General features: G+C 56.4%; 1 protein-coding gene across 1 annotated transcript; it reads right to left on the reverse strand.

The window, feature by feature from the left end:
- Positions 1-4,901: 4,901 nt before the first annotated feature.
- On the reverse strand, positions 4,902-10,370 carry SIGLEC15 (sialic acid binding Ig like lectin 15). Its single transcript, XM_067701367.1, has 4 exons — positions 9,839-10,370; positions 8,402-8,782; positions 7,259-7,289; positions 4,902-5,939 (listed from the first exon to the last, which is right to left on the reverse strand). Exons 1-4 carry the CDS (start codon positions 10,368-10,370, stop codon positions 5,858-5,860), a joined length of 1,026 nt encoding a protein of 341 aa, XP_067557468.1. The 3' UTR covers positions 4,902-5,857.
- Positions 10,371-12,255: the final 1,885 nt, after the last annotated feature.

Consider the following 12,255-nt stretch of genomic DNA (forward strand, 5'->3'; position numbering starts at 1 on the left):
TTTACGTGTGGTAGACATCTCATTTTGGGCAAGTTGGTTGGCAGGTCTTTTCATCCAAAAATCACAAAAAGAAAAATGTGAAATTATAAAGCTTGTAATGGGTAGAATCTATATTCTGTGATATTTCACCACAATCGGTGAGGCCCCTAGTTTCAAAGAGAACTTAAAACTTGGGGGTTTAAGAATTGGCATAGACGGGGACCACCTGGTGACCCCAGAGAGTTCAGGAGAGCCCTGAGGTCTGTAATGTGCTTGTGATCCTAGCAGGAGAAGGTACGTGAAGCTGCACTAAGGCTTCCACTGCCTGAGTTCCTGGGTGGGGGCAGGGCGCCTCTGGGAGGGCAGCCAAGCTGCCAGGGAGGTCAGTGCAACCTGAGCTTGGTCACAGTCTGCTCCAGAAATCACTTCATGTTGGAATGCCAGGGAGTTCTTCCTTAGTGTTCATTTCCATTACATTAAGACACATCTTGAATGGGCCAAAGTATGGTGAGAGGGCCCGCACATTTGATTTGGGATTACATCAGTTGGGATTTCCCTGGGACAGCGCCCTGTGTGTCTCCCCAACCCTTGTGCCCTTGTCTGGGTTTGGCTTCCTTCTCCAGACAGAATCACAGGATTTTGGAAGGTGGCTTAGAGGCAAGTTGTCCCACCTCCTACTAGTGTAGGAATCGGGTTACCTGTCTCTAGACAGGTGGGCTTCCTTGCTGGGAAACGCCCAAAGAAATGCAGCTCCGAAGTGGTCCATGTCACCATGGGGCAAATGAGAATCCTTCACCTAAGGACAGGGAGCCAAGATCTTCCTCCAAAACCTGCTTCTCTTCTGAAGACAGCCCTCTTCCCTCTTGGTCTTCCTTTGCTAGCCTAAACCCTTTTAGGAGACAGACCCACATTCCCTGCCTATTGGTCAGAGGGGCCAACCTGATCTCTCTCCTGGACACCATATTTTAATAATGGCCTAAATTTGTGGCTTGGGCCAGACTTACCTTGGACTCTCTCAGCCTGCTCTAGTTGACCTGCTCCCTGACACGTCCTCCTTAACCTTTCTTAAGGCCCTTCTCTGTACCTTCCCTCCCTTCACTTCCTCTTCCTCCCCCCTTCCCCTTCCCCACCCCATCTCTCTGCTCTTCCACCTGAGGTCACAGCCAGCAGCCTCTGGTGGAGGTGTGGAGGTGAGTGTCCCCACAGGGCCTCTCCCAGGGAAATCTTTAGCCCTGTGGCCCCTCTGAGTTCACTGGCATGTGGGAGTTGGGGACAGAGAAGGTCTGGCGGCCCAAACTCTGGAAAACCAGGGAGTTCCAATCCCAAATAATTCTGTATCCTTGTATTGGCAGACTGTGTTTTCTCCCTTTAGCTCATAAACTATGACAAAGAGGAAGGGGCACAGGAGAGGAGGAAAGGCATGTGAGAACCTGGGAAGGAAAAGGAGGCATGCATGTGGAAGGAGATGGGACCAGAGCTGTTCTGTCACAAGCACGTGTGACCCTGGCCAGGTCACTTTCCTCCCTGAGACTTTTATCTCATTTTAAAATGAGGATAATTGCAGCCTTGCCTGTCTCCTGGGTTTTTTTTTTTTTTTTTTTTTTTTGCGGTATGCGGGCCTCTCCCTGTTGTGGCCTCTCACGTTGCGGAGCACAGGCTCCGGACGCGCAGGCTCAGCGGCCACGGCTCACGGGCCCAGCCGCTCCGCAGCATGTGGGATCTTCCCGGACCGGAGCACGAACCCGCGTCCCCTGCATCAGCAGGCGGACTCTCAACCTCTGCGCCACCAGGGAAGCCCCTGTCTCCTGGGTTTTTAGTGAGAACTGCCTGGGATCATGGAAGGGAAGGAAATTTGACGATCACAGGGGCCCCCAGAACATGAGGGGTATTGTTGTGGAGGGCATGGAACTGGACCTAAGTGCCAGGCTGGAGGTGGGACAAAGCTCAGGACCCCAACTCATGGTCTGTAAGGTCCCTGGCCTGAAGGCCCTGTGGCTGGCTGAGCCCTGCCTTCACCTGGCTCTGTCATCCAGTCTGGTGAGGGGGCATATGTATATATGTAAAAACTCAGCCCCACTCAGTGTCATTTCTGTCCCCAGGCAGGCCTACCTTCATCGTATATTATCTCGTGGACGGTTCTCATGCAGCTACATCTCAATTTAAAATTTAGGACATGAGCTCCTTGAGGGCAGGGAAGGTGTGCTAGGCTCTTGGTGGACCTGGGCAGTAGTCGCCCTTCCTCCCGCTGCTTACCTCCAGGAGCAGCCTGGTGGGCGGCTGGGAACAGAGGGAAGCTGCAGGGTGTCAGAAGCCCCTCTCATGTCCGCAGAGCACTCTCCCCTGCACCACACTGCCAAGTCCTGTCTCCAAAACACCAAATCTCCTAGGTCACTTCTCAGGCCCAGGACACTGTGCTGACTGAGCCTGCCGCCTGTGGCTTGGTCCTTGCTTGCCACCGATGGCATCTGGGTGCTCTGAGAGGGGAGAGTTGGGAAGGACTCCCTGGCTCTGAGGTGAGCCCAGGGGGTCTGATGATGGTCAAGTGCGGTCCCCTCACCACCTTCCCCTTCTCCCCCTAGCAGTTGCTTTATCCGGAGGCTGAGCAGGAGGCTGCCTGGGCACTGTGAGCAAATTGGTAGAGGAACTGTGCCTGTCCCTCCTGAACTGTGCCTCCCCACGGTCCATCTCTGTGTCCGAAACCCTGCAGCAGAGAGGAATGCTGCTGCTTCAGCCCGCAGGAAGCCCTATTCCAGAGTGCAAACACCGCAGGAAGGACCACCGGGTTGGCAGCCAGCACCCTTACAAGTCAGGCTGACTCAGAGGGAGTCTCCAACCTATCTTGCTTAAAAATCACCTGGAGTCGACTGGACCCTGGTTGGAAACAACAAGCTAAAAAAGGACAGTTGGGGAAATATGAATGTGGGCTGTACGATGATATTATTGAATAATTGTTAATTTTCTCAAATGTGATAACGGCCTTGAGGTTATGCAGGAGAATGCTCTTGTCAGGAGACACAGGGTAAAGTACTGTGATGTCTGCAGTTTACTCTCAGTGGTTCGGCCAAACACACACACACATAAACATATACACACACTTGTGCATTAAGCTAATAGGGCAAAATGTTAGTAAGTGTTGAATGTAGGTGGTGGGTACCTGGGTGATCGTCTTGCTTTTTCAGCTGTGTGTGTGTATTTGAAAAATGATCATAATACAAAGTTAGGGACAAAATCCCCTGGATAATTTGTCTAAAGACCCTGCCCTCAGAGCCTGTGGTTCAGGTGGTCCAGGTGGTGCTGAGGATGGGGAGTTGAGCAAGCGTCCCAGGTGTTCCTGATACAGGTGATCCTTGGAACTCACCTGGGAAATGCTGCTCTGAGAGTCCAGGGTCGGAAGGTGGAAACCCCAGCCCCAAGGTGTTGTGGGTCTGGGGCAGAGCAGTGGTCAGACAGTGAAAGCAGCCGTGCAGGCAGTGCAGGGCGCCCTGACTCCCTCCAGCTGCTCATCCCTGCTGGGGCCGAGCCCTCCACACCCAGGAGCCTCCATGCTGTGGCCTCGGCTCCAGCCACACCTGTCTCTACCCTGGTGCTCCAGCAACTTTCAACTGCTTAGACAGCACCCTGTGTCCCACCTCCTGGCCTTTGCTCAGAACGACCCTTCTGCTTAGAATGACTTTTTTTTCTTACCGCCCAACCTCCATTCTCCCCCATTTGTGTGGCCAGTGTGTACCATCTCCATGTCCCCTCCTCCAGGAAGCCTTCCGAAGACTGGGTCACTCACCCCTTTGTATGTGCTCCACAGCACTCCCAGCAGACTGATGCCCTCACGTGATTTCCCACTTACTAGTCTGTGTTGCTCACGAGCGTGAGAACCCCTGGAGAGTCCTCCTGTGGAGTTGTCAGGGCTGTTCCCAAATGCTCCGGCTTCCCTTCTTCCAGGTGCAGTGAAGGATCACGCTGCCCAGCCCCTCCAGGAGAGTGGGGCATGTGGCTAGTTCTGGCCAGTGAACTATGATCCCAAGTGGAAGACCCTCTAGAGCTTTCTTTGTATCTCCAGCCCAGCAATCCACATTAGAGAGGGTGGATCCCCGGGAGCCTGGGTCCCTGAGTAAGTACAGTGCGCACAGCTCTTTGCCGATCTGTGCTGGGCATGCAGCTACGGAGAGAAGAAACCCTAATTGTTCTCGGCCAGTGTGATTTGGCTTTGTTACTGCAGCACGACCTAGGCCAGCCTTATTCATTTCTATATCCCCAAACACCTGGCCAGCTGCTAGCACAAAATGATGCATAAGAAGTAATTCCTATCACTTTTTCTTGGCTGTGGAACTGGCCTCAAAGACCAAGCGGATGGTATAAGACACATCACCCGTGCCCTTCCCTGACGATACAGGACTCTTGATGGAGGTCCCCAAAGTATCCCTGCACAAAGAGGTACAAATGCCAACTCCACTGACCTCTTAACAACTCAGACAGCCTCCTGGATGGATCCCAAGTTAACCATGAGCCGCCATCACCCCCTTGCTCTGGCGAAGGCTCCAGTGAGGAGCCTTGTAACCCACCACCCTGCTTATTAACTTGTGAAGATCCTTCAGCCTTCATGCCTTTCCCCGGAAAGCATCAGAGAGGACCCCATTCTCACTGTAGGTGACTCCAATTTACCACTGCAGCGTCTGGAAAAGTTGTGGAGGGAAGAAAGTCTGTTCCCATTGAAGGCCCATATCTCTGTGGCCCTTTTGCCAGCTCGCCTGGGTCCCAAGCATGCCTCCTCCCCCTCTCCCTGCCCCCAAAGACTGCAGGAGCTAAACCAATCGAGTGTGAGGATGGAAGGCAGCACCCTGCAGTCAGCCTGGCAACCTCGGGCAAATGGGAAATGGCCGGTGCTTTTGGCCAGTGCACATCCAGAGAAGAGGCAGGTGGTAGAGAGGTCAGGGCTGCAGCTGCTTTATCCACGGACACCCTTGGCCCAGACTTGCGCTCACACCTCCCAGAGTTTGTTCCTTAAGAACAGTGGATTCCACATGCTTTGAGATGATGGGTGTTTTGTTCCTTTTTCCCAGAGTTCCCAGCTGAAGGCTGTGCAGAGAGCCGATGGGGTAAGAGGAGGGCAGAGTGTGGGACAGTCACAGAGGAGACCCCAGGGGCCAGGGATACCGGGCTTCTCCTTGTTGCTGATTTGATGTTCCTGGAACCACAGGGTGGCACAGCCCAGACCCAGACTTGCCCTCCGGAATCCTTACTCCCAGCGAGGCCGGTGTGGGTGCTATGCTTGTCCAAGTTTAGATGTCCCAAGGTCGCTCTGCAAGGAGGAGCCTGTAACACTGCTCACACCTGTAGACAGCTTTGTACTGCCCCAAGTCCCTTCACATCCACTACTTCCTCAGACCTTGACAGCCCGAAGCCAGCAGAGAAGACTGTTACTGTTGGTGTTCAACAGTGGACGAACAGAGACCCAAAGAATGGAAAAAAGTGCCTTGGTCCACACAGCAAGTTGGTGACAGAACGAGGATGGAGCCTGGGCCTGGAGACCCCTCTGACCAGGGTCCTGCCTGCTTTACTATAGTGTTCTAGGTAAGCAAAGGCAAGACGAGTTTGCAGAAGTGTCACCTGGGCTCATGTGCGAGTGCAGGCACACACACACACACACACACACGTGCGCATGCGTGTAAAATGCTGCCCCGTTGACAGAAATATCTCTGGGGCTTGGAGACAGAAGTCCACGTAGGAGACCTCTGAGCCTCTGTGAGTAGGGTCCTGACCTCAGGGTGCTGCCAGGCTAGGGCTGCCAAGGTGCCTGGGAGCCAGGAAGGGCCATCCCAGCCAAGCCACATGTTGGCTTTCATTCCTCATGGTGTCCAGGGGATGCCAGTGGCCAATGGGCTCCTCAAGGTGAACACACGGCTGCTGGTGGACCCTGAGGACTCATCTGGCCCAAATTTTCATAATTGGACTCCTGAGCTTGGGGCCTGTGGACAGGAGAAAGTTGACTGACAACCCAAACAGGAGGGGTCTCTGACTGCCCAAACCATAGCCCAGGAAGGGGCGGAAGGAGGGACGAGAGGGAATTCGGGGGCCTGCATCCAACAAGGCCTGGAGACTAACCGAAGGTTGGAGGCAGGGCAGCGGCAGAACTTGCAGACCAGGGAGGGGACCACCTGGGTGACAGCATCCCAGAGTCTCTGTCTTCTCAAAGGGATCTCATCTGTGGCTTCAAAAACCATCTCTGGGGTCCTGACCTCCGGGTCGGGCCTCCTGCTAACCCTAACCGCTTTCCTGACTTCCGGGACATCCTCGTGGCCTCTCAAACATAAACAGTCCACAGAGCTCGTGTGATCCTCACCACACATCACCCCCCATCTTCAGCTCAGTAGGTGGCACCCGGGGCGCCAGCTCCAGACCTGCTGGCTCCCTCCCTTGCTTGTGCTGCCCACTCTGGCCATCCCTGCCTCTGTCTGCCCCATCTCCCCGCCCTCTCTATTGCCATCTTCAGCCAAGCAACCTAGCCAGCTGCAGCCTTGGTCAACAGCCCTTAAAGGTCTCCTGGCCTCCACTCCTGTTCAGATGGGGCCACTTGTCTGCTTAAACCATTCACTGAGCTGTGCCTGGGTGGGAACGGCGCTACGGGAGTGCCCGGGCTTGTCTAAAGGGTCCTAGAGAAGGCTGTCATCCCCCGCCTGCCTCCCCCAAGCATCTCGGACAAGGTCTTGGAATTGGATGCTTTCTTCTTCTACACAGGCCTTCACTTGGACAGACACCAAGAGGGGGGCAAGGTCAATGCTTCCTAGCTGAGTCTGTGAGCCCTCAACCAAGCCCTCAGAACCTCTAATGACATTCTGCTTGCAAAGCCTTCAGCAGGGTGTCTGGGAGAATCATTGCCTAATGGTGGATTTTGTGTGGATCTGTTCTAGAATGCTGGGCACTATGAGAGGAAATGCAGCCTCCAGGGATCACAGCTAGGTGCAGAGATAAGGCAGACCCAGAAAAATGACCCTTCAGCACCACGGACACCAGGCAGCTGGTCCGGAAGATAGGCCAGTGTGAGGCCCACAGTCAGTGCTGGGAACGTGGGGAGCAGGTCAGCGTGGCCCGGTCTGGCTGCCAGGCTTGGTGGACTGAAGTAGGGGGGAAGGCTGCAGGGAGGGCCTGGACCCTGATCAGGGCTGGGACCCCAGCCCCAGCCCTTTGCCCATTCTTCCTTCTCAGGCTGCCCTCCATGAGGAGCCTGCACCCCTTGGCCAGGGGTGGACTACAGGGGGGCAGGGTGGGGGTGGGCGAGCTGACTTACCGCGGGGAGGCGTCCTGGGTGACTGGGTACTCTGTGTGAGGGACAGAGAGAGAGGAGGCATGAATCTCCATGGTAGCCTCTGGGCTACAAGCCCCGCTGTCCAGCCCGCCCAACGAGGAGAGTGGTCTGGAGGGAACAGCTAGCCAGCAGGATGCGAAGAAGTGACCTGAAAGATGATGAATCACCGGGGAGGACAGGGAGTGAGGAGCCGACTTAGCAGGAGGACCTGCTTCTCTGAGGCCCCTGAAGCACAGAATGCTTGGTGGGTTTGAAGACGCTGCCGGAAAGCCAGTGTGGCCCCAGCAAAGACGGTAGCCAGAGCAACTGTGACGAATTTTGGATTTCATCCCAGGAGAGCTTGAGGCTGGTGCTACTCACCTGGGTGGTCAGAGGCTCTGGGAAGTCTCCTCTCCGGGGCCCAGAGCAAATTTCCCATCCAGCTTAGTGACAGTAGGGAGGGGTGACGGCAGCTGTCTGAAGACGGCCTGCTAGTTCGAGCTTCCACTCTTTTACACATGCTGTTCTGTCTGCTAGGAGTGCTATTAGCTCCTTGTTTTCCTAGCTCGCACCTGCTTATAGCTTTTGATTTAGCCTCCCCTTGTGTAAAGCCTTCCCTCCCGGCCCCCGTCTGGATGCCCCATCAGAGAGAGGCCCACACTCTCTGGGCTTCCTTAGTACGCGGGCTGGTAGCACTTCTCTCTGCAGACTGCAATTATCTGCTTACTCCTCAGCACACACTCATCAGGAACCATGTCCTATTCATCTCTGTATTCCTAGCACCTATGCAGCACATTGTGACCGAATGAAATGGTGCTATTTGGGAAAGCCTGTGTGTGGTCGGAACCCTTCTGGATGAGTCATTAATGGGGTGCTGGTAAAGAGGTGGGCTCAGAGCTATATCGTCTGGGTCTACATCTCTGTGACTCTAGGCTAGAGGTAAGTTCCCTAACCTCTCTGGCCTCAGCTTCCTGATTGTAAAATGGGCTCACGCTGGTTCCCACCTCCTGGGCTTGATGCAGGGAGAGGAAAGTGAGATGATGCACAGGTGCATAAGTGATGTTCTGCTTGTGTCATGCCAGGTGGTCAGCCTGGAGGAGAGCCCTGGCCGCCCCTCGCACCCATCCTGGCCTGGGGCGCACCCACCTAGGCGGCGGCGGGCTGCGGCGCGGGCGGCCAGAACGCCGAGCAGCAGAAGCACCTTGAGACCAAGCGCGCCGAGCGGGAAGGCGATTGCTGAGGCCCTGGAGGCACCGTGGAAACGGAACAAGTAGACACTGGCTTCGGCGCGGCCCAAGCTGTTGGAGGCCGCGCACGTGTAGCGGCCGTCGTGGGCCAGCGCGGGCAGCTCGGCGGTCACCTGATGGCCGTGATCTTGACCTGGGCTCGGCACGGAGGCCGAGCCGTTGCCCAGCGCTGGGCCGGACCAGGCGAGGGTGGGCGGCGGCTCCCCTTCAGCCGTGCAGAGCGCGTGGAAGGTGTGCGCCGGGCCGGGCAGCACCGAGATGTTGACGATCCGTGGGGCGGCTGCGGGCGACGGCCCAGGAGGAGCGGGAGGAAGCGAAGTGTGGTCAGAGCAGCGGCAGGCAAAAGGCAAGGCAAGGGCAAGGGGCAGCCTCCCCGTCCCCTTGGCCCAGAGCGTTGGAGAAGGGGCGGGGGAGCAGGTGATACGGAGAGGAAGGAAGAGGCACTCGGGCGCCACTATGCCTGGGTCCCAGTACCGGTGTGACCTTAGGCAAGTTATTCCGCCGCTCTGTGCCTTAGTTTCTTCACATGTAAAATGGGGATCACTTACGTTACGGGGCTGTTGAGAAGATTTGACAAGTGGGGTACCTGGGCAAGTGCTCTCTAAACGTCGTTACTATTGCGGTAGCACACGACTGGGGGCAGTCTGCTGGAGTGATTTCAAGGGCACCTCTCACTCCCAGACAGCCTCACCAGGACGTAGACTTGAGACGATTCACTGAATTGTTGGGACTGTGGGACTGGGGCGGACAAGCGCAAAGAAACTGAAATGCACTCAGAGAGGCGGCCCAGCCAGCCCAAGGGCACATGGGAGCTTCTTGGCAGCGTCAAACTCAACCCAGAACGCCTGGGTCCCCCACAGGGGGGCTCCGGGATTTTTACAAAGCTCCTCAGGTCATTCCAATGCTCAGCCAGGGTTGAGAACCACGGCTCTAGGATCCTGATTCCCACATCTTTACACCACAGGGTCTAGAGAAGCGCCGGGCACTTGGCGGGCTCCCTGTGCACCCCCTCTGTGCACACAGCCCACTGCAGTCCTTGCCATATTTAAGGTGACCGCTCCTTGTTTTTCTCCCCCCTAGTCTGAGAGCTGTTCGGGCATATTCACTCTCTACGAGCTTCATTACAAGGCCCAACCCAGGCCGCCCCCAGCCCTTCCTGGGGCCAGGATTCGGCGGCATTTTTTAACAACTTCCCGGGTGGCCCGAAGCCATCGCCGGGTGTGAGACCCCCTGCTCTAGAGAAAGGGGTGTGCCTGTTGTACCCCTTCCCATCCCAGCACAGAGCCCGCACCTAGGGAGCCCTCGGACGCGGCGGGGAGGCGGGCGGCGCGCTCACCGGTCACGCGGAGCCGGACGCCGTGGCGGCTCTCGTAGCGCTCGTGGACGTCGCCGGCAAACTCGACGCGGCAGAAGTAGCGGCCGTCGTCGGCCAGCGCTAGGCGCTCGACGCGCAGCGACAGGTCGTTGCGGCGCGGGTTGCCGAGCAGCCGGAAGCGGCCGTGCAGGCTAAGCGCCGTCTGGCAGAGCTCGCTGCTCCGCGCCGCCGCGCACCGGAACACCTGCGGGCCCGTGTATGGCTCGCCCGCCCGCCAGATGGCCGTGAGCGGCCCGTCGTAGTGGCGGTGCGGGTGTGTGAAGGTGCAAGGCAGCACTGCCGCCTCGCCCGCCGCCGCACTCACCTCGGCCGGCAACTTCATAGACCAGCGCTGCGCCGGCGCACCTGCGGGCGGGCGGGCGAGAGGCAGGCGGCATGCGGCAACCCTGCCCGTGCCCTCGGGGGGCCTGGAAACCTCAGGACTTGGGAAGCGCCCTCCCTGCCCTCGGGGGTGGGGGGAGTCTGGAAAACCACCCCAGGACTCGAGAAGCATCTCTTGGGACTTTGACTGCCGTGACTTTGTAGGTGCCTGGACTCTCCCCCCATTTCCCTGGGACTATTTGCCTCACTCAGGGTGGTCCCACCTCACTTACAGGCCCAGTGACCCCAACCTCTTTCCCATCAAAACTTGCCCTGCTGCAGAAAAGCCCTGGGATCCCATGGTTACAGTACAGTCCCAAGACCACCCCCCGACCCCTGCCCCAGATGGCGACAATAATAAAGGCACTTACTGTGCAGCTCTGTGTTGAGCAAGTTCCTGGTGGTATCTCTCTTAGTTCTCACAAATGATCCTAGAGGTAAGCAGAGTTATTCCCGGGTTACATGTTATAAACCGAGGCACAGAGAGTTTGAGGCCTGAGGTCACACAGCTAGGATGAGGCAAAGCTGATGTTCAACCTTAGGACTGCCTGACCTCACTGTGGCACGCTAGTGCACTAGGGCATGGAAACTTGGGGCTTATCCAAGCAGAGCAACACTCCCATTGACAGAGGGGAAACTGAGGCCTTGGGAGGCGGTGGTATGTTTTGAAGCTGGTGTGTTGAGTTGGCGGCTGAGATTCCTCTACAGTCAATCCAAGCGGGTTTCCCAAAAGGCCAGTGCCCAGACAGGGAGCTGAGGGAGGGGTGGACCGTTATGCTGCCTCCTTGCTTTGCACAAGTGCCTCTGGGCTCAACTTTCCTCACCTCCCATGTTGTGAGCCTCTGAAGTATGGTTGAGCTAAGGTCTGGAAGCTGCACTCTGCCTGCAGCTTACGGAGGGCTAGAGAGTCACCGCCTGTCTTGTTGCAGATGTGTGCTTCTCTGGGGGTGGGGTGAACGGGGTGGGTGGATGGGTGTCAGTGCTGGGAGGCTCAGGTCAGGGGGCCTGGGAGCCTCCTCCAGAAGGGAGGGACAGGCTTAGCCTCTAGTGCCCAGGTAGAGTTCAGGAAAGGGATCTTTACAGGGAATAATATACCAGCCCCTATATTTCCAAAGGGCTTTGCAATTCACCAGGTTCTTTCACATGCTTCACATCACATGACTCCAAGTCCAGTGCTCTTTGCTCTGTGGGGTTGCCACACTTGTTTCTTGGGCGGGAATCCCCGCAGCCCACAGCTGGCAGACCCTCCTCCAGGGAACCCATACCATCTATGAGTAATCTACAGGTCAAGGCATTCCTTCTGCTCAGAACCAATGTTTCCTGCCCCTCACGTGACGGCCCATCGCTCTTTGGAGCCTTCGTCTTCCTTCCCTGTGACGGCCCTCCCGGGATCCCATCATGGCTATCCTGGACCCAGTAAGCCTTCCCTTCTCTGTCAGAGGTCCTAGTCCTTCACCTGCCCCTCTCCATCCTCACTACCAGCTTGGTACTTTCCTTGCAGTATAGTGTCCTGACCCCGGGGGCTCCAGGTGTGTGTTCCAGGCCAGGTAGAGTGGGGTATGAATTGGCTTGTGTGAGCTGTGCCTCATAGAAAACCTCAATTTGGGATCGTGCCGCGCTTGCAATGAAATAAAACCACAAGGTTCTTTTTTTTTTTTCCCCACACAGTCTGTTTCTAAGCCAAATCTCCTTTCTTCCGGACAAGTGGAAGTACGCTTTTGAACCCAAGCGGGGGACTTGACATATTTCCCTAGTAAGAGCTCGTTTGTTCAGTTGTTAATAATCAAAGGACCTAGTTCCAGATTTGAGAAACCCTTCCTGAAGGTTTTTCTCGTTCAGTCAGTACTTCTAGCTGCAGAAAGCATCTCCCAGTCTTGAGGCCCAGCCCCTGCCTCAGTTCTCCTGCGTTCCCACCCTCTGTGACCTCAGCCTCCTCTGACCTCCTGCATTTTTCAGGCATGGCAGAGCCAGGCACTGACTCCCCAGGGGTTGTTTACTGTTGTGCATTCATCAATTGG

This window comes from Pseudorca crassidens, chromosome 12 (genome assembly GCF_039906515.1).
Source record: "Pseudorca crassidens isolate mPseCra1 chromosome 12, mPseCra1.hap1, whole genome shotgun sequence".
NCBI lineage: Eukaryota > Metazoa > Chordata > Mammalia > Artiodactyla > Delphinidae > Pseudorca > Pseudorca crassidens.

Excerpts from the sequence above, each read along its gene's own strand:
- SIGLEC15 (XM_067701367.1), bottom strand. The coding sequence starts at position 10,370 with ATGCTTCTCGAGTCCTGGGGTGGTTTTCCAGACTCCCCCCACCCCCGA. Across the intron at positions 8,783-9,838 it reads CGTCCGGCTCCGCGTGACCG|CCGCCCCACGGATCGTCAAC; the intron begins GTGAGCGCGCCG and ends CGTCGCCCGCAG. Across the intron at positions 5,940-7,258 it reads ACCCAGGACGCCTCCCCGCG|GCCCCAAGCTCAGGAGTCCA; the intron begins GTAAGTCAGCTC and ends TCCTGTCCACAG.